The sequence below is a fragment of the Trichomonas vaginalis genome, chromosome I (assembly GCF_026262505.1).
Source record: "Trichomonas vaginalis G3 chromosome I, whole genome shotgun sequence".
Taxonomy (NCBI): Eukaryota; Parabasalia; order Trichomonadida; family Trichomonadidae; genus Trichomonas; species Trichomonas vaginalis.
The window spans coordinates 16,119,965-16,142,139 of NC_067203.1; the positions used below are offsets into that span (position 1 = coordinate 16,119,965).

General features: G+C 30.6%; 10 protein-coding genes and 2 pseudogenes across 12 annotated transcripts, besides 2 other annotated features; 8 read left to right on the forward strand and 4 right to left on the reverse strand.

Annotated features, from left to right (window-relative positions):
* Positions 1-304: 304 nt before the first annotated feature.
* On the reverse strand, positions 305-1,722 carry TVAGG3_0995200 (histone acetyltransferase protein; the record flags this gene model as incomplete). Its single annotated transcript, XM_001300257.2, has 1 exon — positions 381-1,511. The coding sequence occupies one exon, from the start codon at positions 1,509-1,511 to the stop codon at positions 381-383; it is 1,131 nt and encodes a 376-aa protein (XP_001300258.2).
* Positions 1,723-1,812: 90 nt separating this feature from the next.
* Positions 1,813-3,416, reverse strand: TVAGG3_0995210 (uncharacterized protein; the record flags this gene model as incomplete). The annotated part of the gene is made up of 1 exon (XM_001300258.2): positions 1,846-3,402. The coding sequence occupies one exon, from the start codon at positions 3,400-3,402 to the stop codon at positions 1,846-1,848; it is 1,557 nt and encodes a 518-aa protein (XP_001300259.1).
* A 99-nt stretch (positions 3,417-3,515) lies between these two features.
* Positions 3,516-6,553, forward strand: TVAGG3_0995220 (armadillo (ARM) repeat-containing protein family; the record flags this gene model as incomplete). Its single annotated transcript, XM_001300259.1, has 1 exon — positions 3,547-6,465. The coding sequence occupies one exon, from the start codon at positions 3,547-3,549 to the stop codon at positions 6,463-6,465; it is 2,919 nt and encodes a 972-aa protein (XP_001300260.1).
* Positions 6,554-6,615: 62 nt separating this feature from the next.
* Positions 6,616-7,772, reverse strand: TVAGG3_0995230 (glycoprotein 38 family; the record flags this gene model as incomplete). Its single annotated transcript, XM_001300260.1, has 1 exon — positions 6,621-7,772. One exon carries the CDS (start codon positions 7,770-7,772, stop codon positions 6,621-6,623), a length of 1,152 nt encoding a protein of 383 aa, XP_001300261.1.
* Positions 7,773-8,766: 994 nt separating this feature from the next.
* Positions 8,767-9,804: a mobile genetic element.
* Positions 9,805-10,207: 403 nt separating this feature from the next.
* Positions 10,208-11,202, forward strand: TVAGG3_0995250 (uncharacterized protein; the record flags this gene model as incomplete). The annotated part of the gene is made up of 1 exon (XM_001290750.2): positions 10,208-10,729. The coding sequence occupies one exon, from the start codon at positions 10,208-10,210 to the stop codon at positions 10,727-10,729; it is 522 nt and encodes a 173-aa protein (XP_001290751.2).
* Positions 11,203-11,261: 59 nt separating this feature from the next.
* Positions 11,262-11,795, reverse strand: TVAGG3_0995260 (Chain V 40s Ribosomal Protein S21; the record flags this gene model as incomplete). Its single annotated transcript, XM_001290749.2, has 1 exon — positions 11,345-11,617. The coding sequence occupies one exon, from the start codon at positions 11,615-11,617 to the stop codon at positions 11,345-11,347; it is 273 nt and encodes a 90-aa protein (XP_001290750.1).
* A 1,378-nt stretch (positions 11,796-13,173) lies between these two features.
* Positions 13,174-13,547, forward strand: TVAGG3_0995270 (protein of unknown function, DUF4108 family; the record flags this gene model as incomplete). The annotated part of the gene is made up of 1 exon (XM_051254233.1): positions 13,174-13,547. A coding segment is annotated over one exon (374 nt), but the record flags the coding sequence as incomplete, so codon positions are not given.
* A 554-nt stretch (positions 13,548-14,101) lies between these two features.
* TVAGG3_0995280 (N-acetylmuramoyl-l-alanine amidase family) lies at positions 14,102-14,338 on the forward strand (the record flags this gene model as incomplete). The annotated part of the gene is made up of 1 exon (XM_051254234.1): positions 14,102-14,338. The coding sequence occupies one exon, from the start codon at positions 14,102-14,104 to the stop codon at positions 14,336-14,338; it is 237 nt and encodes a 78-aa protein (XP_051079808.1).
* Positions 14,339-15,031: 693 nt separating this feature from the next.
* TVAGG3_0995290 lies at positions 15,032-15,858 on the forward strand (annotated as a pseudogene). The gene has a single exon. A coding segment is annotated over exon 1 (827 nt).
* A 576-nt stretch (positions 15,859-16,434) lies between these two features.
* Positions 16,435-22,175: part of a mobile genetic element that runs on past the window's edge.
* On the forward strand, positions 17,174-17,824 carry TVAGG3_0995310 (annotated as a pseudogene). The gene has a single exon. A coding segment is annotated over exon 1 (651 nt).
* On the forward strand, positions 20,238-20,832 carry TVAGG3_0995320 (uncharacterized protein; the record flags this gene model as incomplete). The annotated part of the gene is made up of 1 exon (XM_051254235.1): positions 20,238-20,832. A coding segment is annotated over one exon (595 nt), but the record flags the coding sequence as incomplete, so codon positions are not given.
* Positions 21,435-21,827, forward strand: TVAGG3_0995330 (phage tail repeat-like family; the record flags this gene model as incomplete). Its single annotated transcript, XM_051254236.1, has 1 exon — positions 21,435-21,827. The coding sequence occupies one exon, from the start codon at positions 21,435-21,437 to the stop codon at positions 21,825-21,827; it is 393 nt and encodes a 130-aa protein (XP_051079810.1).

A 22,175-nucleotide genomic window follows, 5' to 3' on the forward strand; every position in this document is an offset into this window, starting at 1 on the left:
TGAAGATTTCGAATTTTCAGCTTGTTCGTTAAATTTGTAATCTGAATCTATTTTTGTGAATAAAAAATATGATTCTCTCTAACTATATACGGTCAAACATCATATTAATAAAGCTATTTCAGTATAAATTTCTCTTCAATTTTATTTATTGATGTTATATTTTTCATATTGCTTCACTTTTCGTGATTTATGAATATTTCTTCTTCAAATAGGTTTTTCCTCGTCAAAATATGAATGTGTTACGCTTACATTATTAATTAAAAGCAAAACTAAAATGAGATTTTGAAAATTGGATGTAAAGAAAAGAAATATATTAAGAGTTATAAACAAATAATAAACATTTCTTTATAAAACAACAATTACTGAGCAATTAATTAAAATTAAGTTTCATCTTCTTCTTTTGGAATCCAAATAAGAAGATTTGACTTAACTGTCATCTTAGGTTGGTTAAATTCTGGTTGTGAACAAACATCCTTCCATTTTTCCTTAGAAACAATTAATTTGAACTCATCATTTCTTTCTCTGACCAAATTTAGTTTTTTCAGGGTTTTAATGATATCCTTTCTATCTATAGCCGTCTCAACTACGATATCATCAATACTACTGATCTGATTTTCACCTTTTTTAAGAGCATTAACAATTGCATATCTCCAGTAGGTTTTGAATGCAATTTTGCCAAGATCTGACAATGGTGTCTCAGGGCCACCACTTCTCTTTTGCCTTTTCGCAAGTTCGTATGCTAATGAAATCAAAAGATGTCCGTATCCCTTTTTTTGAAAAGGAGGGAGGGTTGTAATGCATGCAAGGATATTCCCTTGCGAACTCTTTATTTCTCTGCTGAAGTATGCAGCCAAATGTGAACCAGAATTGTCGCATTCGCATAAAACGTAAAATTCGAAGCCTTCTACATCATAAAACAGAGTTTTATGATCAAGAAACAGTTTTGAAAGTAAGCATAAGTTCTGACATGGGATTTTTTGGTTCTTTCCTTTAAGTTCGTAAATTGAAAGATTTCCGTCTCTGTAAATTTCACGTCCTGGTGGATGAGTTTCGTTTAATTTGTGAATGTGATCTTGTAGATCCTTTTCTGAGGCAAAATATGTAAAGCAATGCTCACACATATAAATATGATCCATTTCGAAGTAAGGATATGGAAATGGAGAGAAGTACCATGTTCGCATAGTATAATTACCGATAGTTATCATATCAATGTTCCGAATTTTCGTAATTTCTTTGTGAACTTCTTCAAATTTAATTAATTCTGGTTGTTCTTCATCAGAATTATCATGAGATTTTTTATTTTTCGAATTCACATTTATCTGATCTGGATTCAGCCTAAGGGTCCCTATGTCAACCCAACGATCTAATCGTTTATCTTGATTTATGAAGTGAATATATGCTTGGGTGTCGTGACGACGGAAATCAATGATTTCGCCTTGTGCTCCGTCGGGAAAATCATCTGTTTTTGCTATAACATAATCATTTTTCTTAAATCTTGTTGTTTCACTCATTTGTCACTTTCTTGATTCAATGATGTTTTATATGCAATTAAATGGCGGTAATTCATTAGAGTTGTGTACTTGATGATGTGTTGGCAGAATTAGGATCAATTTTCGAATTTTTTCATGAATTTGTCAATTGATCTAAGAAATTTGGAACTATTTTATTAATGTCTTTCTTTTATTAGACTATGTTTAAATATTTCAGTTATTTTGTACGCTCATTGATTCTTATTACCTACTTTCCAATATTTATTGGGAGGATCTTCCTATTTTTATGCTTATATATGTAGACATATTAAAAAAAGAAATAATTCAATTCAGTTTTTTTAAAATAAAACTTTAGTTACTTTTTCTCAAAGCTTTTTGCAACGCATTTATCCAAGAATGCACGGAAATCACTACAATCTGGGCTGTACTGTTCCTGTGTCAACATTGATACTTGAACTGCAAGTTTAGCCAATGCATTTGACTGTTCAATAAGTTCATAAATTTTGTTCTGTTTCTGAATGAATTTCTTGTATTCATTGCTATTACTGACTTTACTAATCGCGATTTCTTCGATTCTCTTTTTAAGAATGAATTTCCTCTTTAACTCCAATGCTTTCTGATGCAAAGCTTCCTTTCTTTCCTCCTCTCTTTGTTTACGTATTCTCTCCTCTTCTTCTTGCTCTTTTCTCTTTCTTTCTTCTTCTGCTTCTTGTTCTTTTCTCTTTCTTTCTTCTTCTTCTGCTTCTGCTTCTTGTTCTTTTCTCTTTCTTTCTTCTTCTTCTGCTTCTGCTTCTTGTTCTTTTCTCTTTCTTTCTTCTTCTTCTGCTTCTGCTTCTTGTTCTTTTCTCTTTCTTTCTTCTTCTGCTTCTGCTTCTTGTTCTTTTCTCTTTCTTTCTTCTTCTTCTGCTTCTGCTTCTTGTTCTTTTCTCTTTCTTTCTTCTTCTGCTTCTTGCTCTTTTCTCTTTCTTTCTTCTTCTGCTTCTTGCTCTTTTCTCTTTCTTTCTTCTTCTGCTTCTTGCTCTTTTCTCTTTCTTTCTTCTTCTGCTTCTTGCTCTTTTCTCTTTCTTTCTTCTTCTTCTTCTGCTTCTTGTTCTTTTCTCTTTCTTTCTTCTTCTTCTTCTGCTTCTTGTTCTTTTCTCTTTCTTTCTTCTTCTGCTTCTTGTTCTTTTCTCTTTCTTTCTTCTTCTTCTGCTTCTTGTTCTTTTCTCTTTCTTTCTTCTTCTGCTTCTTGTTCTTTTCTCTTTCTTTCTTCTTCTTCTAATCTCTTTCTTTCTGCTTCTGCTTCTTGTTCAATTCTCTTTCTTTCTGCTTCTGCTTCTTGTTCAATTCTCTTTCTTTCTGCTTCTGCTTCTTGTTCTTTTCTCTTTCTTTCTGCTTCTTCAGCTAATCTCTTCTTTTCATCATCATAACTGGTTCTGTCTGCAGTAAGTTCTTCAAGAGACATTGTAAATAGATCTGATCGGATGATGTCTTGATATTTAATAGTGTAATTTTTCGTTATTGGGACAACTTCTCTCGTTTCTTTAATTATCGTATCAATAATATCGTAGCTGTTACGTAAGTAAATATAGAATTTGTTAATGTATTCTGAGACTTGATTGTCTTTGGTGGTACAAGAAAAGATTGGTTCTTCTAAGAAGTACTTTGGATCTGAGTCGTTGATTTTAGCATAAAAAGCTTTGATAATGTGCCAGTTGATACTTAACAAACTCTGTTTAATATGTGAAATGCCCGAATATTCGAAATTTGAATCAGAATTTATTTCTTCTCCAAGAAGCTCGATTAATGGTGTGACATTGTCAACAGTATCGGAAGCTTTTTCTCCAAACGTTTTGTTTAAGTTCTGAATTACATTGTTGAGATAATTTATAATGTTGTTAAGCTTAAAATGCTTTAGTAAATCGACATTCATTGTTACAATGTTGGAAAATTTATTTATAAAATTTTTAAAAAGAATATTAGAAATATCTTTATTATTTGAAGGATGATAAAAATTTCATATTTAAGTCCTCTAATTTTTTTGACAAAAATTTTTTGAAAAAAAAATTCTAAGCCAATGTTTGAGGAAATTGAAAATTTGTATGAAGCAGTGAACAATCCTGAGCAAGTTCAGGAAGCAACAGTACAAATGATGAAATATCTTCAAGATCCTGGTATTTTTGAAGCATTTTTCCAAATAATTCAGAGTCCAAAGTCTGATAATTCAATTAAATCTTCATTGACTTACATGAGCAGGGCGATAACAATCCAAAAGCAAACACTTTCACCAGAATTACTTCAAATAATCAAATCAAATTTACTGAATCTCGCATTTACTCCTCATTCACAAGAAATTATTGATTTAATATGTCTAGTTATAGAAAAGATCCTTGAAATCGACCCAATAAGTAACTTCCCTGAATTAATTGAACAAATTTTTAACTCAATATCATCACTGGAGCTTGTAACTAACTCTATCACTTATTTACCTTCAGTTCTTTCATATTTAGAAGAAGAGCAAATCAATGAAAATATTGATCAATTTTTTGCAATAATTGATAGCGCAATAACCTCAAATTCATGGCCAGTTAGGAGTTCTGCCTTCCTCATTCTTCAAAAACTCTGTAAGAAGTCAAATGAACTCAATGTTACGCAGCATATTATTCCAATTCAGAATTACGAGCATTCAACACAAATTTTTAATCAACCACAAACGAAAAAGTATCTTAAAGAGATTTGGAGTACATTTTTCTATCTCGTTTCCAACAAAAACGTTGAAAAAGATTTTATTACAGAAATTTATCCATTAATTCTCGAAATATCTTCTAATTCAGGCATAGAACCTATGACAAGGATTCTTGTCCTTCAATCAGTAAGCGTTATTCTCGAAGATATGGATGAAAACCAAATCAGCCAAATTTTTGACCTCGTATTCAATTTAGGAACACAAATTCTTGCTTCTGATGGTACATTCGAGCAGATCGCCCTATTCATTTTCGAATCTGCCCTTGAAAATTTAGATCCATCAGCTGCTTATTCTCTAGTAAAGCAAAGGATCGAAACGGCCTTCTCATCTGCAGATGTCAACTCACAAGCGTTCGGAATTTACATTCTAAGTGAAGTAATTACCGTTTCTCCCGAAATTTCGAATTCTGACATCACATTTTTGTCTCAAACGATGACTTCAGCCCTTGATTTGCAGAACGACCTGCTATCGGAGTCGGTCTGCATATTTGTCAACTCTTCAGTTCAAGCCTTTTCCACTGCAACGACATTATGTTGTTCATTAATCAGAAAAGTTGTTCCTCTCTTCATCTCGGAGAGTCCATCTCTTAGAACAGCAGCCTTCGATGCTGTCCATTCCCTCTGTGATGTCGTGGATGGCTCCATTGACAACTTTTTCTCATTAGTTTTTCAGTTGGTCGACCAAATACCAGAAAATAACCGTTCATCTTTTAACACGATTCTTGCGGATGCAATCAACAAAGACGAAGAAGTCGGGGATGACGAAATCGACTCATGTTTGGAATATGTTTCCCATTATTTCAACGAAATTGATTTCGATGATTCAAGTTCTGTTTTGTTGATTGTTTCTTCAATTCTCAAAAAAGATGAATCCCAAAGTAGTGACATCCTCGAACCAGCTGTATCATTAGCTGTCAAGATACTCGAAGAAGGCAATGCAATGTCTAAAATTGATGTAATTGACTTCGTTTACGACATCTTTCCTCAATTTTCTGAAATTTTCATGTCAGATTTCAAAATTTTGACAGACAAAATATACGAAATTGCGAAATCTGTGCTCAATGAAGGTAACCAGGACGAAGAGAAAGACAATGTTGTTGTAGACGCAATCAATACTAGTTGTTTAGTAGCAAAACAACTAAAAAGTCGTGAAATGGCATCGATTTTAGCAAAATCAACGATTTTTGTCATCAAAAACGATGCAGAATCATATTCCAAAGACATTTCACAGTCCATTGCATCGATTGCTGAATATATCGATGACAATGAATCATTAGAGTTGTTTAATTTATTAACAACAATAATGAATGAAACAGAAAACGAAGAAATCGTTACAGATTTCATTTTAGCTTATGAGAATTTGATTTCTCACTCAAGCGAATCTAATAAAATGAATTTCCTTGAGACAGGATATTCATTCATTATCAAGTTCTTCACAGGAGAACTTTCTTGTTTGGAAGGTAAAAATCCTTTCCAAAACCATGTTGATTTTAAATTGATGTCACAAATCGGATATTTAATTGGAGATGTCATTAAATTCAACATCGGAGAAGCAAGTGAACAATTGTGTAATTATATGTTGGAAGTACTTAAAATGCCCAATAACTTGGCCGCTTTCTCTTTCATTGGTTCTTTCTCTGATGCCATTGAAAATGGAAATTGTTCGAACCAAGTTTTGGAAGAATTATTAACTATTTTGTCCGAAATCATTGAAACTGCTTCTGATCCAGACATGTTACATAATATTTGTTATTTGTTGAATGTGATTGTCCAGAAACACCCTGAAATTGTCAATTCCGTCATGTCTTTTTCTGAACAGATTTGGCAATGGTTCACAACAGCATTGGAAGATCCTGTTGGATGGGGATTGTTCCTTTCTAATGTTGCTTCTTTGTTTTTGACTTTGTCTTTGTTTGATAATGTTCCTAACATGATCATCTCTACTTCTTTGAAACAGTTTCCACCTGTGGATTTAGATGAAACAGAAAACATGGCAAAAACAATCATTAAATTGTTTGATAGCAATAAGATTAATGATGAAATCATTGAATCTCTCATTTTCTCATTAGCAAACTTTGTTTTGCTTTCAAAGAGTGATTTGGAAGAAAGATCTGTATCAAATGATGTCTATAACACCATCAAAGGTTATTTCATTAGATTGATGAGTTCTGATGAATCAAAACAGCTTTTATCCGTGGCTTTCTCAAAACAAAGATCAAAATTATCGAAATTGCAAAAATTATTACAATAACTTTTATTTTTATAGAGAATTATAGAGAATAAAGAACTTATTTTTATTTATATGATCATGTACAAGATTAAGAAGAACACTAGGAGGCAGAATTAAATATTAAAAATTGCATTAAAACATTAAAATTATTTGTTTATTACTTACGAGTGTGGCATTTAAACGTTAACGCCGGAACCAGAATCTTCGTTCTTACCAGAAAATGTAACTTTTCCTTTTGCACCATTGCCTCTGCAAACGAAGCACCAAACAAGGATAACAATAATAACGATGACGGCAATAACAGCAATGACAATACCAGAAATAGCACCGCCTGAAAGACCACCACTACCCTCTTTTTGCTTTGACTCTTCTTTTGGTGCATTTGGATCAGCATCGAGGTCAATCGCCTCATTATTAGCTGCCTGTTCTTCTGTCTGTGCACCTGTTCCCTTGCCAGTTAGATCGTATTCTTTATTTTCTTTGAAATAGCTCTCTTGGTCTTCTCCGTCTGCAGATGATTCTGCTGCTGGTTGAACTGTAACTGTTATAGTAGAATCAATCTCGACTGTCATCGGTTTTTGTAACTTTCTAGCAGTGTGATTCATCTTTTTCTCCATATAATTAGCGATGCTAATTGGAGTACTGATGAAGAATACTGATTTAGCATTTACAGGTGAGGCTTGAGCTTCATTTGAGTCGGCGATAATTGGGAATGAATATTGTGCATCAGAAATAGTATATGTGACTTTCTTTAAAGAATTTCCCATCATATAAAGTGCTTTCACATTACCATTACAAGTTATGCTTTTAGGAGGTTGATCGTCTCCTTGAAGTTCGGCGTCAACTTTGAGTTTAGCAGGAAGTTCCATTGTGAAGGCCTTCTTTGTAGAAAATACTGATGATGAAATGTAATTCATATTTGCAGGTATTCCATCAAAAGTATCAGGACCTTTAGCCTCCAAATTTGGTATTAGTGGAACTATTTGAATTTTGCATGTTTGGGTTTTGTCTTTGCACTCAACTTTAGTTAATGGATTAAGTGGATCTTGTGCCTGGAGTTGAGCAAAATTAACCTTAAGATTAATGATGAAAGGATTATCATAATTTATTACATCTCTATATGATTTTTGATCAGTTGAAAATTTTGCTGCGACAGTATAGTTAGAAAGACCGGCTATAAGATATGGACCTTCAAGGCAAACTGTACCATTAACAGGAATTTCATATTTCTTTGAGTTTGTTTGTTCTCCTAAGAATTCAAATTCATCGCATCCATCAATAGTTGCGTCTGCAGTTGCAAAGCGAATGAATGGAAGAGAAAATAACATATTAATGAACTGAAAAAAAGGTGAACGGTTAATTTTATTTATCGAGATTTGAATAAAAATAACGGTCGGCTTATTTTATTAAATAGTATTAAATATATTAACATTAATAAAATTATCCTTTGTGGGCTATTAGAGTAACCAAACAAAATTTGAATAGTTTTAAAGGTTGGATAAAATTGTTTTGAGAGAAACCGTTGAGTATTGAAGTATAGTATTTTATGAACTTTAAGACCATTCAAATTTTAATAATAAATGGATCAAAATAAGTGTTATAATAATCGATGGGTTTTTAGAAATAAAAAAGTTAAAATCTTGATTTGTCAAAATATTAATTAAAATATTGCTTAATAAGAATGGGAAAGACTAAGTTTCATAATGTAGATAATACACTACTTTATAATTGACATCTTTCAATTGAAATACTAATATGAGAAAATTTAATGAAAGCATTATTTTAAAAAGCAACGTTGGATAAAACCCAATAATAAAGAATTTCAGCTGATAATAGCGGACTCTCAATTTTTTATGCACCCAATGTTTTTTGTTTGGAACTAGGATGAATGGTTAAAATGATTTCATGTTTTAATTCTTTCAATTAATTCCAAAATCGATAAAATCGATTATGAGCCTGTCTTTTTTAAAATAGTTTTAGAAATGATATTTGAACTTTTACTATATTTTCTATACTTTTTGAATGGTATTCATAATCAATTGATAGAAAAGCAAGATCTTCTCTTCTCAAAAATTTATTTCAGAAATATATTTAAAATTATTATAATGTTATTTCTACTCAAATTCATTCAATTTTTTTAAAAAAAAGTCTTTCATTGAAAAGCAACAAAATTCATCTGTCTCACAATTCTTTTTCAATTAATTTAGCTTTTAACCAATCCATTTGATAAATGCTATAAAAATTAAAAATTCTGAACTTTTTCGATTTAAACTCAAATCTTTAATTAGTTGTGATAAATAATACTAAATACTGAATTCTTAAGGGTGCCCCCGTATGTACGTTTATTTGAGAGGAGGAGGATTACCCTCTCAATTTTGAGGGATTCGTTAGTTTATTTTCTCGATGAATATGCAATAAAATTTGATTTTTACCTTCTCAATATACTTCATATAATATACACATGTTCATGTAAAAACTTTTTTCCAAAATCCTCAGGAATTAAGGGATTTTTGAATTTTAAGAATTTTTTTCGAATTTTTTCGAAAAAAAAATATTTTCAGAACAGCCTTAACGGCTAAGATTTAGGAACAATGTTAAGTATCAAAAAGAAAGGAGGTCTGATATAGACAACATATATCGTTGAAGGTTGAAAAAATCTCTAATATTTGAGCCCAAAATTTCAAATTTTAATTTTTTGAAAAAAGAGGCCACCCGTATGTACGTTTATTTGAGAGGCGGAGTATTATATTTTTGAAAGGGTGAAACATTATGAATATGTTAATTATATAATAATATGTATTATTATAAAAAAGAAAAAATAAAGCACGTTAAATTTTTCTTTCTTGATTTTTTACAAAATCTACTTAGAATTATGCAAAATATGACTAAATAATTATAATTTCAAGTTAAATTTTAATTTTGATAAATAATTTAAATTTCAAAATATCAAGTTCAGTTCGACTATGTATGTAGTAATTCCTCAATAAAGTGCCAAAACCTATTAAAATATATGAACATTTTCAACATTTTAATGTTTTTATTTAAAAATTTGATGGAATATGAGCTTCAAACAATTATTATGTAAATAAAAATAATTAAATATATGTATTTATTCGTATTACAACCGTAGTAAGTCGATTCTTCCTTTCTTCTACTGAGTTTTGAATTTGATTTCGAATTGTAAAGAGATTCAAAGGGAAAATACTAGCGGATAAAAACTACCTCCATGAAAGGGTCATAATGGAGTCAAGTTGTATTTTTTGATATTTTTTGCTTTTCGAGCCTAAATAGGTAGCCAAGATAATGCCTAAAAATAAGGTTCTAAATTCTGAAGTTTACATGATCCTCTCGTGTGCACCCTTAAAGATGTTATTTGAAAATTCTATAATAGATAATGATTTATCAAGCTTGGCAATATTGCAATTTATTAACTTTTCTAATCAGAAAATTCATTAGTTTCTTCGTCTGATTTGCAATAAAATGAAGAAATTTCATTTCTTCTATTCGGATGATATTAGACTAAAGTCTTTAACCGTATCAACTAAATATGGATACAGGTGCTTTCAAAAGCCTATTGTTGTATTTGAAATAGTAATTTTTGTCAACTGACACATAAAAATTTTTTTTGTCATCAAATGCCAGTACTGGTAATCAGATTTCATGATTTTATATGCAATCAGGAATAAAACAATCCGGTTTTCATCTAACATTTCATATATAAGCGAACCTTAATGTCAACTTGCCAAAAAGTGCCAATTAATAAATGGCAAAAATATCTCCGCTAAATCAGTTACAACAAACTTTAGTTCAAATCATAGATACAGCAGCTTTATCTGACCAAATGACTTCATTTGCATATGATTGTTTGTCTTCAATCACTCGATATGTAACAACCGGTAAATGGGAAAACATCCACAATCAAGATTATTTTGATGGAAAGAAAGACCCACAAAATATTTATCAATCTATGCCAAAATCAGACGAAATATACAGAGTTGGCCAAAGATTAAAAGGCTTTACTCCGAAATACTCATTTGCATGGAAAGAACTGACAAAGCAATTTGGTGTAGAAATCAAACACCAGGTTCTTAAAGATATTGCAATTGAAGTAGCAAGTCGTCTTCAAATTCCGTTAGATAGAGATGCGAAACGTAGGAAATCTGTACTTATAAAGTGGTTTGACGATAATTGGGAAGCGATTGGTACAATTATTACTGAATATACTGTTATGAATGATCAAATATATCATAACATAGCTGCAACTCAAAATGCAGAGGCCAAATAATTATGTTTACTGAAAATGGGGAAAGTTTTACTCATAATCCTTATTTGGATCTGAAATAATTTTAATGACAATATTCTTCCCTTATTTATTTTATTTTGTATTCTGTTTTGATGTTTATCTTTTTTAAACTCTTATTAATTTTGTTATTCCTTCTAAAAATGCGAATATTGTGAAAATTTTATATAAAATATTTACAATTATTAAGTAATACTCGGACAATTAATCTCTACATGACACACCATTATGGGTAAATTGCAAGACTGACCAAATAACTAGCAAATAGAGTTAAATGATTGTTAATTTAGATTTAAGTCTTAAGAACATAGTGTACAGTAGTGAACCAAGCGGTAGGAATTCTAAATGGCTACAAAAATGTAGAATTCAAGCCATTCAGGTCTTGAGCTTATATGCTTCGGATTTCTATTCAGGAAGGCCCAAAACAATAGCGTAATATCCTTAATGGAGGAATGTGTAAGAATTACAAACCAAACATAAAGTTTTAAGCCAAATATATCATTGGCTTGGCAGTAATCTGGGAGTAATCAGTATTAAAATGTAAAACAAAAAATTGCGTAAATATATAAATCCAAAATGTTTATTGAAAATGCCAGATGTTTATTGTGCCTTGTGGACATCAGAGCGATAGACACCTGAGAGAAGGCCCTTCTCTGTGGCGATACGGTTAAGAGCGTAGTCTGACTCACCAAGAGCGCGGACATAGCCGGAGAAGACGACTGTCTCGAATTCGCCTGTTGGGAGACCATCCTCATTAACCTTGGCGATTTGGATTTGAACAGATGCATGATCGTGTGGTGGAATTAATCTGTCTGTGGCCATGCACTTGCGTGGGATAAGCATATCAACGATTTCGCCAGCGTCGTTTTGCATATTTACTAAAAAGGCTCGACCAAACCTCTCAAAACCGTTTTTGGATTGCGCCAAAATCCGAATGAAAATTTATGAATTTGTAGTATATCGATTACTTATTTAGGATTTTCTTTGGAGTACTAAGGGTTTCGTTTTGCTAAAATTGTCACTTTTATAGCATATTTGTTTTTGGATGTTTTGCGAAACCAAAAAAAAAAAAAAAAAACTATGATATACAATGTGTGTGTAAAGAAAATACTTTATTTACTAGTTAAAAAATCATTTGGTATTGATCAAGTTTTTTTTTCTGGATAAGATATTATATGGATAATTGGATAGAAAATACAATTATATAATCTTGTACCTGGTTTAATTAAGCTAATTGTCATCAGAAACTTGTAATTTTTATGAATTTCAGATTTTCTTTTCATTACTGCTTTTCTTAATAGGTCAAGTTCTTATTTACGTTATAAAGTATGATATTTACAAATATCAAGTTATCGTGTTTTTTGAGAAATTATGAGAAACAAACAAAAATGAAAAAGATAGGAATAGCAATGAATAGTGATGTGGGTATAGAAAATGTAAGAGATATGAATGCAAAGCAATCAGTATTTAGGATATTGACCATAGATTTCGAAAAAAAAATGCTGCATATTGAGCGAAAACTATGATTATATTATAAGGCTGTCATTTAAAGCATAATGAAACTATTCCCTTTTCATTTTAATCGAATAAGATAGTAAAGATTTTTGAATTAGCTAGAAACTGATGAGATGTTTTCACAAATCAGATTTTTAATCTCTATAATGCATAATTCACTCAATATCTCAATTTTGATATTGCGAGATATTTTTGCTATCGGTTTCGCAATTTTGACACAATAGCAAGAGGGTTCTATAAGCATTATTCTCAACGTAGAATCTGAATATCATATCAGAAAATGTCGCAAATCTGACATTTACCCGACCAAATAGCAAAAATAATTGAATACTTTTCGCAAAAACTTTAAAAATCGATAAAAATATGAAATATAGATATTAAAGAGACTTTTTATATAATATTCATAAAGATTTTCCAAAAATATGATACCGCAAAATTAAAAAAGTGACGTCTTGAGTGGAGTCAAAGGTCGAAATTGCTAGCTAAATGTTTTTTAGCGAAATTGCGTATTGTACGTTTTTTTCGCAAAACGAAACCCTTAGGAGTACCTTTGGCTTTATGACCAATTTTGATTGGGAACATCATTAGTAGTATATATGACGGGTTTTGTGACTTTTTTTGTAAACGTAAGAATTCATACATTTTTGAGCGATTTTGTATCATTTTTTTTTACATATGAAGTAAAAAATGTATGATTTTTACGGTTTTTATTCTTACGTTTTTGAATAAATCAAGATTTAAAAATTTTCAGAATCGTAAGAAATTTTCACTAAACCCATACATAATGAAATAAAAATAAAAAAAAATAAAAAAAAATAAACTTTAAAAATTCATGTTTTACATTTTTTGAATAATTTATTTTTTTAATTCGTAAGAAAATGAGTGGATCAAGATTCGTAACCGTCAATCAATTAATGGATGTTCTTTCACCAATTCTTGAAAATGTTAAACAAGTAGATGTTTATTTCGATGATTATGTAGAAAGTATATATTATAAAGGTAAGTTTAATATTAAACCTATTGCTTTTGCATTTGATAATAAATTAATTGAAAATGCAAAAATTTGGGAATTAATTCCAGATATTGAATTTATAACAAATATTAATGATAAATGGTTTAAACGAATTCCAACCACAAAAGTTCTTTGTAAATTAATGATCAAAACTGAGGAAAAAGAATTTAACGGGTTTAAATATCATCCAAATAAAGTTTCAGAACTAGAAAATGAAAAACTTCAGAAAAAATTAAACGATAGACTTTCAAATGATCGTATTGAAAAAATAAATAAACTAGCAGAAGTTGCATTTAATAATGAAATATTTGATGAATATAACCTTGAACTCAGTGATGGACTTTAAGTCCTGGGCTTTAAGGACCCGGGCTCAACGAGTCATGATTTATGAAATCAATTATTTGATTCATTCTTTCTTCAATAATTTCTATTCTTTTTGTTAAATCATCTATTTTCATTAATGAGGTGATTCTTGATTGAGGAATAGATTTTAAACTAACAACACCTTTTATTTTTGAAATTTTGAATCCATGACCCTCCGGGTCTTGGACTCTGTCCTCAACTTTAAACATTTTATTCAATTTACATGTTGTCAATTCTTCAAATAATTTTTTATTATTAGCATAATAGTCATTAAATTCTTCAACAGATGAAAAAATTTTTATTTCAGTAATTGGTTTAACAACGTTTATTTTTTGTTGAACATTTTCACTTTCATTTATTTCTTCCTCCTTTGTTTCATTTATTTTTAAAATCGGTTTCATTTATCATTAAATAAAAATTAGAATATAAGTGATGAAATATATTTTTTAATTAATATTAAATCAGAAATGGCGGCAGGATTCTTTAAAAAATTATGGGATGGAATTAAGAAAGCTGCAGGTTGGGTTTATAAAAAGGTTATTAAACCTGTTGCTAACTTTTTGGCACCAGTAGCGAAAACGGCAGGAACTATCATAGGTGGAGTATTAGGTACTAAAGCAGGTAATCCGGCGATGGGAGCACAAGCAGGTAACGCAATTGGTGGAATAGCTGAAGGAATACTTAATAAAATAGGAGGTGGTTAGTGGAAAAATAAATAAAAATTATTTTTATCTTAGTATCGGTTGAAGTCTTTGATAAACTTTTTCTCCTTTATTTAAAATTTCTCTTATTGGGGCAGCTTTTGGCGTTATTGATTCAGCAACGTCACTAATTGCTTCTTTATTCTTAAATATCCAATTTGCTCCTTTCTTAATCCCTTCCCAAACTTTATGCGCTCCTCTTTTTACTTTATCCCACAGTTTCTTAAAGAATCCTGCAGCCATAGTTGATTATTTCATTAAAATTAAAAATTCATTTTCATCTTTTAATTTTGATTTTTTATTTAATAATAAATGACGACTAACTATTTAGTGCCAAACACAAAACCGATTAATGGAAATGTGTTTCATTCATTCGAAAAGATAAATGAAATATTCGCAAAGAATGATGGTAGAAGATATTATAGAGAACTTGAAAGTTCATGTTATGACTCTGATACTCCATATTTTGATGATAAACAAACTCATTTAAGAATTACAAATCCGGCTCATGATGTGAACCAATTAGGTGACACATATATTAAACGCAAAGTTAAAGCAACTCTAGTTTCAAATAAAGCTTTCACATGTGATACCGCTTTTAAATGCATGCGTTTATTCGTTGGTTACAAATCATCAAATCAAAGCTTTAAGCAATTAGAAGTAGAAACCGAAAGAGGTGATGCTGGTTATCTTCAGATGGATTGCGCCCGTGAATCTTTCGCATTTGCAACATATAAACCAAAATCAGAAAGGAAAGTTAAAAAGTTTGTTCATTCGTTATATAATAATGTTCAAAAATATGATAACTCAGTATGTGGTAAATATATTGACCCTTCAGAAGTTTTCAAGAAAGCAAATGAAGAAGTTGATATCACTTTTGATATGATTATTCCGGTAAATGATTTGTTAGCATTTCAGGCGTTCGATGATTATCCTAAATCATTTGGTGAAATCATTCTTAAATATTATGTTTTCAGGGATACTTTAGTATTTTGTCAGGTTGACCCGTTAAGAGTTGCTGATTTACAAATTATGTTTATGAAAAGATAACTGATGAAATTATGAAAAGATTATGAATCATGTTTATAAATATGATCGCAAATTCCAACAAATCGGACTTCCTGCAAAATTAATTACAAGCTTAGCCGCTACATCTGCTGACGCAACAGTTGAAGACGTTATTATTTCATGCACAAAGATGGAAGTTTTAGAGGATAAATGCATTACACCAGGATATGGTTTAATTGAAGAATCAGTTAAAGCAATACCACGTTTATTTAGTAAGGAAGATCCATTCATGATTCCAGCTCAACATATTGACGTTCGTTCACTAAATGGAGGTTGCATCACTCCTGAAGGTATCAGCTCAGATTTCTCATACGCTCTTCATAATGTTACAGATGTTGTGTTAACATTTCCGAAGAATGCAATGCAAAGAACGGTTTTAGAAAATCCAATGCTTCGAGGTCTTCAGGTCACTATAGATTCCAGAAACTTCCCCGATCAAGCGATGACAACAGTGGGTGACATATTCTTTACACGTATGCTTCAAGCTTCTGATTTAGATGGAGTGAATGAATGCACGGAAGAATACGAGGACTCATTAACTAGACCACTAAATGATGATGATGGCAAGCCATTAGCTAGAACATGGAAAGACCAAACTTCATTCTTATGCACTATTCCAGTTCAACGTGATGGAGCGGGTATATTCTTTGATGGATTAGAAACTTTCAACTCACAAGTTACAGTACAAGTGAAAGCTTATCCAATCATTCAGGGTGAAAATGACACTTACTGTTCAAAAGTGACAAATCCTCCTCAGGTTTGGTTTACTAGGACTACAATATTGGACATGGACACCGGATGAAGGTTTGAAATATCATCCAACAGGTACACCACCGCAGTATAGAAGTTCATATGATGAAATATTGATGAATAGAAATGTATAAAATTATAAATTTATTTTTGATTAAATGGATTTAAATTCATCCACCCCTTATGAAGAATTAGCAGGATATAATACATACGTAGATGATATGATTAATGAAGCATTGAGTGATAATAGAAATGCTCTATCTAAGGAAAAATTAATGAAAATTCCATATTCTGAATGTTACTTAAATTCAATCACCGCAGCAATTGGTAAACAAAATAAAGGTAAAACATTAACGATATTAAAACAAATTATCATTATTGCTAACACTTCCCCCATTCACATGTGTTAATTTATATCAACCGTTCAGGTTCACCTTCAGATGATACATTTGAATCTTTAAAGCATTTAATCAAAATTCCAATTATTTATTTATCACAAGAAGAAGCAGAAGATTATTTAAAAAACTTTTTAATGTATAAAGAATTATATAATACAATCAAGAAGCAAGGATTAGAGGATAAAATTATTGATAAACAACGGATGAATTATTTGAAACACTTTCTATTTCAAATTTTGATAGAGAATTTTTGCATTCACTCATTTTTCTAGATGATGCGTGAAATCAAAACTAATAACAAATGAGAAATCATATTTTAATCAGTTATTAACTCAATGTCGACACATTCAGTGTTCATTCTTCATGGCTGTTCAATACTTCAAAGCATTAAGCACAAACATTAAATCAAACATGTCCACCCTTTTCATTTTCAGTGGTTTTAGTCGTCAACAGTTGAACGTTTTGCTTTATCAAGTGAATTTACCAATGAGCATTAATGAACTTTACACACAATATCAACAATTAGGAGAACATGGAAAAATAATAGTTGATTTAAATAAAGGTTCCATTAAATTCGAATAACTTTTTATAATTAATTTTTATTTTTTATTTATAATTAAACATGACAGAAATAGCAAATCTTCTACAGGTTCCATTAAAACAAGGAACAAACAAAAAGGGTGCATATAATAGAACTATGAAAGTTCCAGACGGAATGAAAGAATTAGTCCACATTGTTGCCGGTCTTCAAAAGGATGTTAAACAAATGAGAAACGTTTTAACATTACCAGAAGCTCAAGCATATGCCAAACGTCACGGACCAAATTGGGAAGCACACGAAGCAGACATTACGGGTCCAAATGGAAAACCTGATGGAATAAATGAAGTTTTGTTACTGATGGTCAAGGAAATATTAAAGTCATAAATGGGTATAAATTAACAATGACGGATTATCCTAAACGTAAAGCATATAATGAACATTATCCTATGCAATTTGATGAAAATGGAAAAGCTGTTAAACAATACATTGGAGAAGGTGAAAATGGTCCAATTAATTCATACCGTCATAATCCATATTCTTACTTCAATGAAGAATTAAATGCTATTGAAGAGGGACCGGATGGATTACCACGATATTCTAACCAGTTTGATGGTCAATATGCAAATTTGAGATCTGAAATTCCAGCTAAGAAATTCTTTAAAGTTGCTTTATTCGATCCAGTTTTCGCAAATGTTAAAGATGAACTTAAACAGCAATTCCAACCAATTATAGTAGCAAGAATTGCATCAGGTGCTTTATCTCAAGCATTCAAAGATTTAATTAAGAAACCATTATATCAGCAACGAGGTTTAACTTATGATTTAGTTAAGGAATCAGATAAAAGAAAATTTGAGAAATCAAATGATTATAAGAATGCAATTAATGAATATATTCGGTCTATTAATTTCGATGAAAATGCTAAAAATCAACTTCATGAACAAATACAGGAAATAATAGATTCAAAAGTTCCAGCAAAATAAAAGTTTAAATATATTTTTTTATTCGAATATAAATGAGAAGACGTTTCACTAGTCAAAAGAACACTAACGCAAAAGCAGAGATTACGGTTGGTTATAACGTAAATGATGATAAATCACGAATTATTCAAAATGTTAAAGTTAATGTTAGTCCTGAATTAACAAGGTCAGCAACTCAACCAAATTTATTAACTCGTGACTTACCGAAGAATGAGGAAGAGCAAAATAAAGAAGATGGAGACCCAATCATTTTATCTGAACCTGGTAAAGAACCTGTTGAAATTCCCACTTATCCAACATACCCAGCACCACTTGATAACCCAGGAATCTACGATTCAGTCGCAATGCGCCATATAAAATAGACATTAATTCTGAATTAATGAAAATTTACCGTGATATCATAACTGATAATTATGATTCAATAATAAATTTAATTGACCAATCCGGTTTAATTATTTTACCTTATGAATCATTAATTCACATTATCGCCATTCTTTGTGATGTTCAAGATTCAGACGTTAAGATTCAATTTTTCATAGATGATGAGGTTTCATGCTGCGGAACAGTTGCAAAAATAAATCCTATAAAGGATATTAGCACAATTAAGATATCAAAGAACGGAACAACAACTGAACTTCATTTAACATATAATGATATTTATAATAAAATAGTTGATGAATATAAAATATCACTTGAAAAATTCTTTGTTAAGGCTATTTAATATTCAAGCATTAACATTATCGAATAATAATCCTTTGAATCATAATCATAATAATTGACCTTTCACCAGTTTCTATCGTTTGTTTTATTTCTTTTTGTTCCCCACTATCTGGATCGGTCATTGTAATTGTTTTTGTTATAGTATCAGCTTTATCTTTAACTTCAATCTTTTTTCCATCAGGATATTTAAACCAAAATTCCAAAAATTCGATATTGTCAATCTGTTCATATTTTAATCTATCAATTACATTTTTAATACCATCTGAAAATCTTATGAAATGGTCATTATATGGGTTTGATTGAACTAAATTTGAATGAAGTGAAATATAACCTGATGATGAATATGACATTGACTCATATTTTCTGAAAACACTAAAATTTATAACATGAATGAATTTCTTATTCGTTGAATTTATGAATTCTTGAGGTAATCTTATTCTAGTTTTATTTATCACTGGAAAATAACGCTTTACCATATTTTTAATCGTAATAAAAAAATGTCAATTATCAATATTATTTCGAATAATAACTGTGAATTAAATTTAACAGTTAGCGGAATTTATAATGTTACTCTCGTTTCTGTGAGTGGTAAATTTAATCCCATTCTTTTAGACCCTTCAGATTATATATCATTTATTAAAGATGACCTTGAGCCGCATAGCGGCGGGGTCGTAGACCTAAAAACGTATGATATGTATATAAATAATGTGATAGTGAGGATATTAACATGATTTTAAGTTATTTAAATGAATCATTTATCGTATGGTATGAAGAAAATTTTAAATCAAAACCTGATAAACTTTTTGAACTTGATGAAATAAATAACCTTATTAAATTTCCGCTGAAAATTAAATTTTGTACTCCTCATCTTCGTTCATTGTTGGGGATATTAAATTTTGAAAAAGATGTTGGGGATGTTTTGTATTCTGACACTGGTTCTAATTTCATTTTAATCAAATGTGATAAAGTTAATACCCCAATGAGATTTTCACATCAAACATTAGACCCTAACTCTTACCCATCAATACAAAACATTTTATCCATCAACTTAAACATATTTTCTTTATCATATCCGTTTCAATTATCCGGGAATTCATTTATTCTTCATTCAAAAGATTTATCAAATATTAAATTTAGAATAACTGACCTATTTGATTGTGATTTAGAATTTATGAATGAAATATTATGGCAATTTCAAATAGAAAAAATAGCTGATGAGATAACAGATTAAATATTTATTTTTAAATCGTAATAAAATGATTAAACAACAACCACAGCAACTTAAGGCACAGACCATTACATACGCCACATATGCATATAATTCAAAGACGGCAGAACAAACGCAAAGGTTGAAATATGGAGATTTGGAGATAGTATTGAAAAATGACCATTTTGAATTCGTTTGCAAAGGTGGTGCAGTGATATCAAATATAAAAGAAATTTTATTTATGAATTCAAAAATTAAAGGAATAACGGATGATATAACATCAATTCCACCAGAAGAACAAAGATATTACGCATTAAATGCATTTCCTAAAGTTTTGAAGATTGGAAGATTTAATTTAAATGAGGAATTCATAAAAGGTTTCCTAAATGACATAATGAAGAAGGCAAATTTGGTTTATGTTGATGAAAAAGATAATGAAATTATAGAAAGGGTTGATAGTGAATTAATGAAGAAAGCAAATTTGGTTTATGTTGATGAAAAAGATAATGAAATTATAGAAAGGGTTGAATGGTATCATGAACGGACATCAAAGATTTTAAAAACTAAAGCTGATACAGGATGGGTTTCAGGATGTTTAGACCTTAAAGCAGATAAGGAATATGTTAACGATGAGTTAAATAAGAAGGCAGATAAGGAATATGTTAACGATGAGTTAGGGAAGAAGGCAGATAAGGAATATGTTAACGATGAGTTAAATAAGAAGGCAGATAAAACATATGTTAACGATGAGTTAGGGAAGAAGGCAGATAAGGAATATGTTAACGATGAGTTAGGGAAGAAGGCAGATAAGGAATATGTTAACGAAATATACCAAAGTTTGATAGGAACAAAAAATATTGAAACTATTGTTGGTGACTTTTCTGTCAATGAAGAAAATAAATATTTTAGATGGGTGTTTGTACAGTCCTTAAGAAATGGTATACGGTATAAACTCATTCCGAAAAATAACAATGAAATGTATGTAGGCTATATAAAGAATAATGGACACAAGTTAAAGTTCCATTAGACAACAACTGCTACTTAAACTTATATGGAGACGAACAAAAGAAATATTTAAGAGTTTATGAAATGGTAGATATGACATTGTCTAACGTAGCTCCAGCACCGTATTATTATGACTATGGTGTTGACGCACATGTAGACCCAAAAAAGCAAACATTATATTTAGAATATTATAGATATAAAAGATATAATGCAATAGAAAAAACGAGAATAGTATATTATTATAAGATGACAAAATAAATATTATAGTCAAGATTTAATACCCGAAAACATAAGATTATATTATAAAAAATATTCTGACACAAACCAGAAGAAACCAGAAATAGTTACACTATATTTTAAGTTCAAAAGAGACAATCCTATAATATCTCATATGTTTGATTTAATGAACCCAGTAGGTTCTATTTATACATCTATGGATGTGAGAGGTCCTCAAGCAATGTTTGGTGTTGGTGCATGGGAACAAATAGTCGACAGGTTTTTGTATTGTGCAAACTCTTCAAAGGAAACAGGGGGAAGTAAAACGATTTCAGGTGAAAATTTACCTGCACACAGTCACTACATAGATTTAAGTACATCTCAAGCGGGTTGGCATAAGCATAGATATTGGGATTGGTCAGGAATGACAAAAGGTAAAGGATATGATGTTAAAGATGATGTTAAATTTGCCATAAATTGTTACTGGAGTGACACTCAGGGAGAAGGAAACCATACACATCGCGTTTCAGGATATACACAAACAACGGGACAAAGTAAAGATTACATGCCACCATTTATGACTGTATTCGCATGGTATAGAGTTCAATGATGAACTAAATATATTTTTGTTCAAAGCTTCCACGAGAGAAAAGATTCCTCATTCGCTAAGGATTCCAAAAATGAAAAAATCATTGATTTCGGCTGAGAAAAAACAGCAAAACCCTTCTTCCACGGGAACAAAGAAATAAAGAAGAAATAAAGAAGAAATAAAGTAAATTTTTTATTTATTCCCGTGGAAGATAGCACTTTTATGACACTTTTTATTCACGACAAACAGACAAACAAAGAAAATAAGAAAATACGGCGCCGTCGCGGTTCGAACCACAGACCCTGACCCCTCCATAACACCACCTTAGACCACTGTGCTACGTAGCCTGTCGACATAAGATTTTATAAA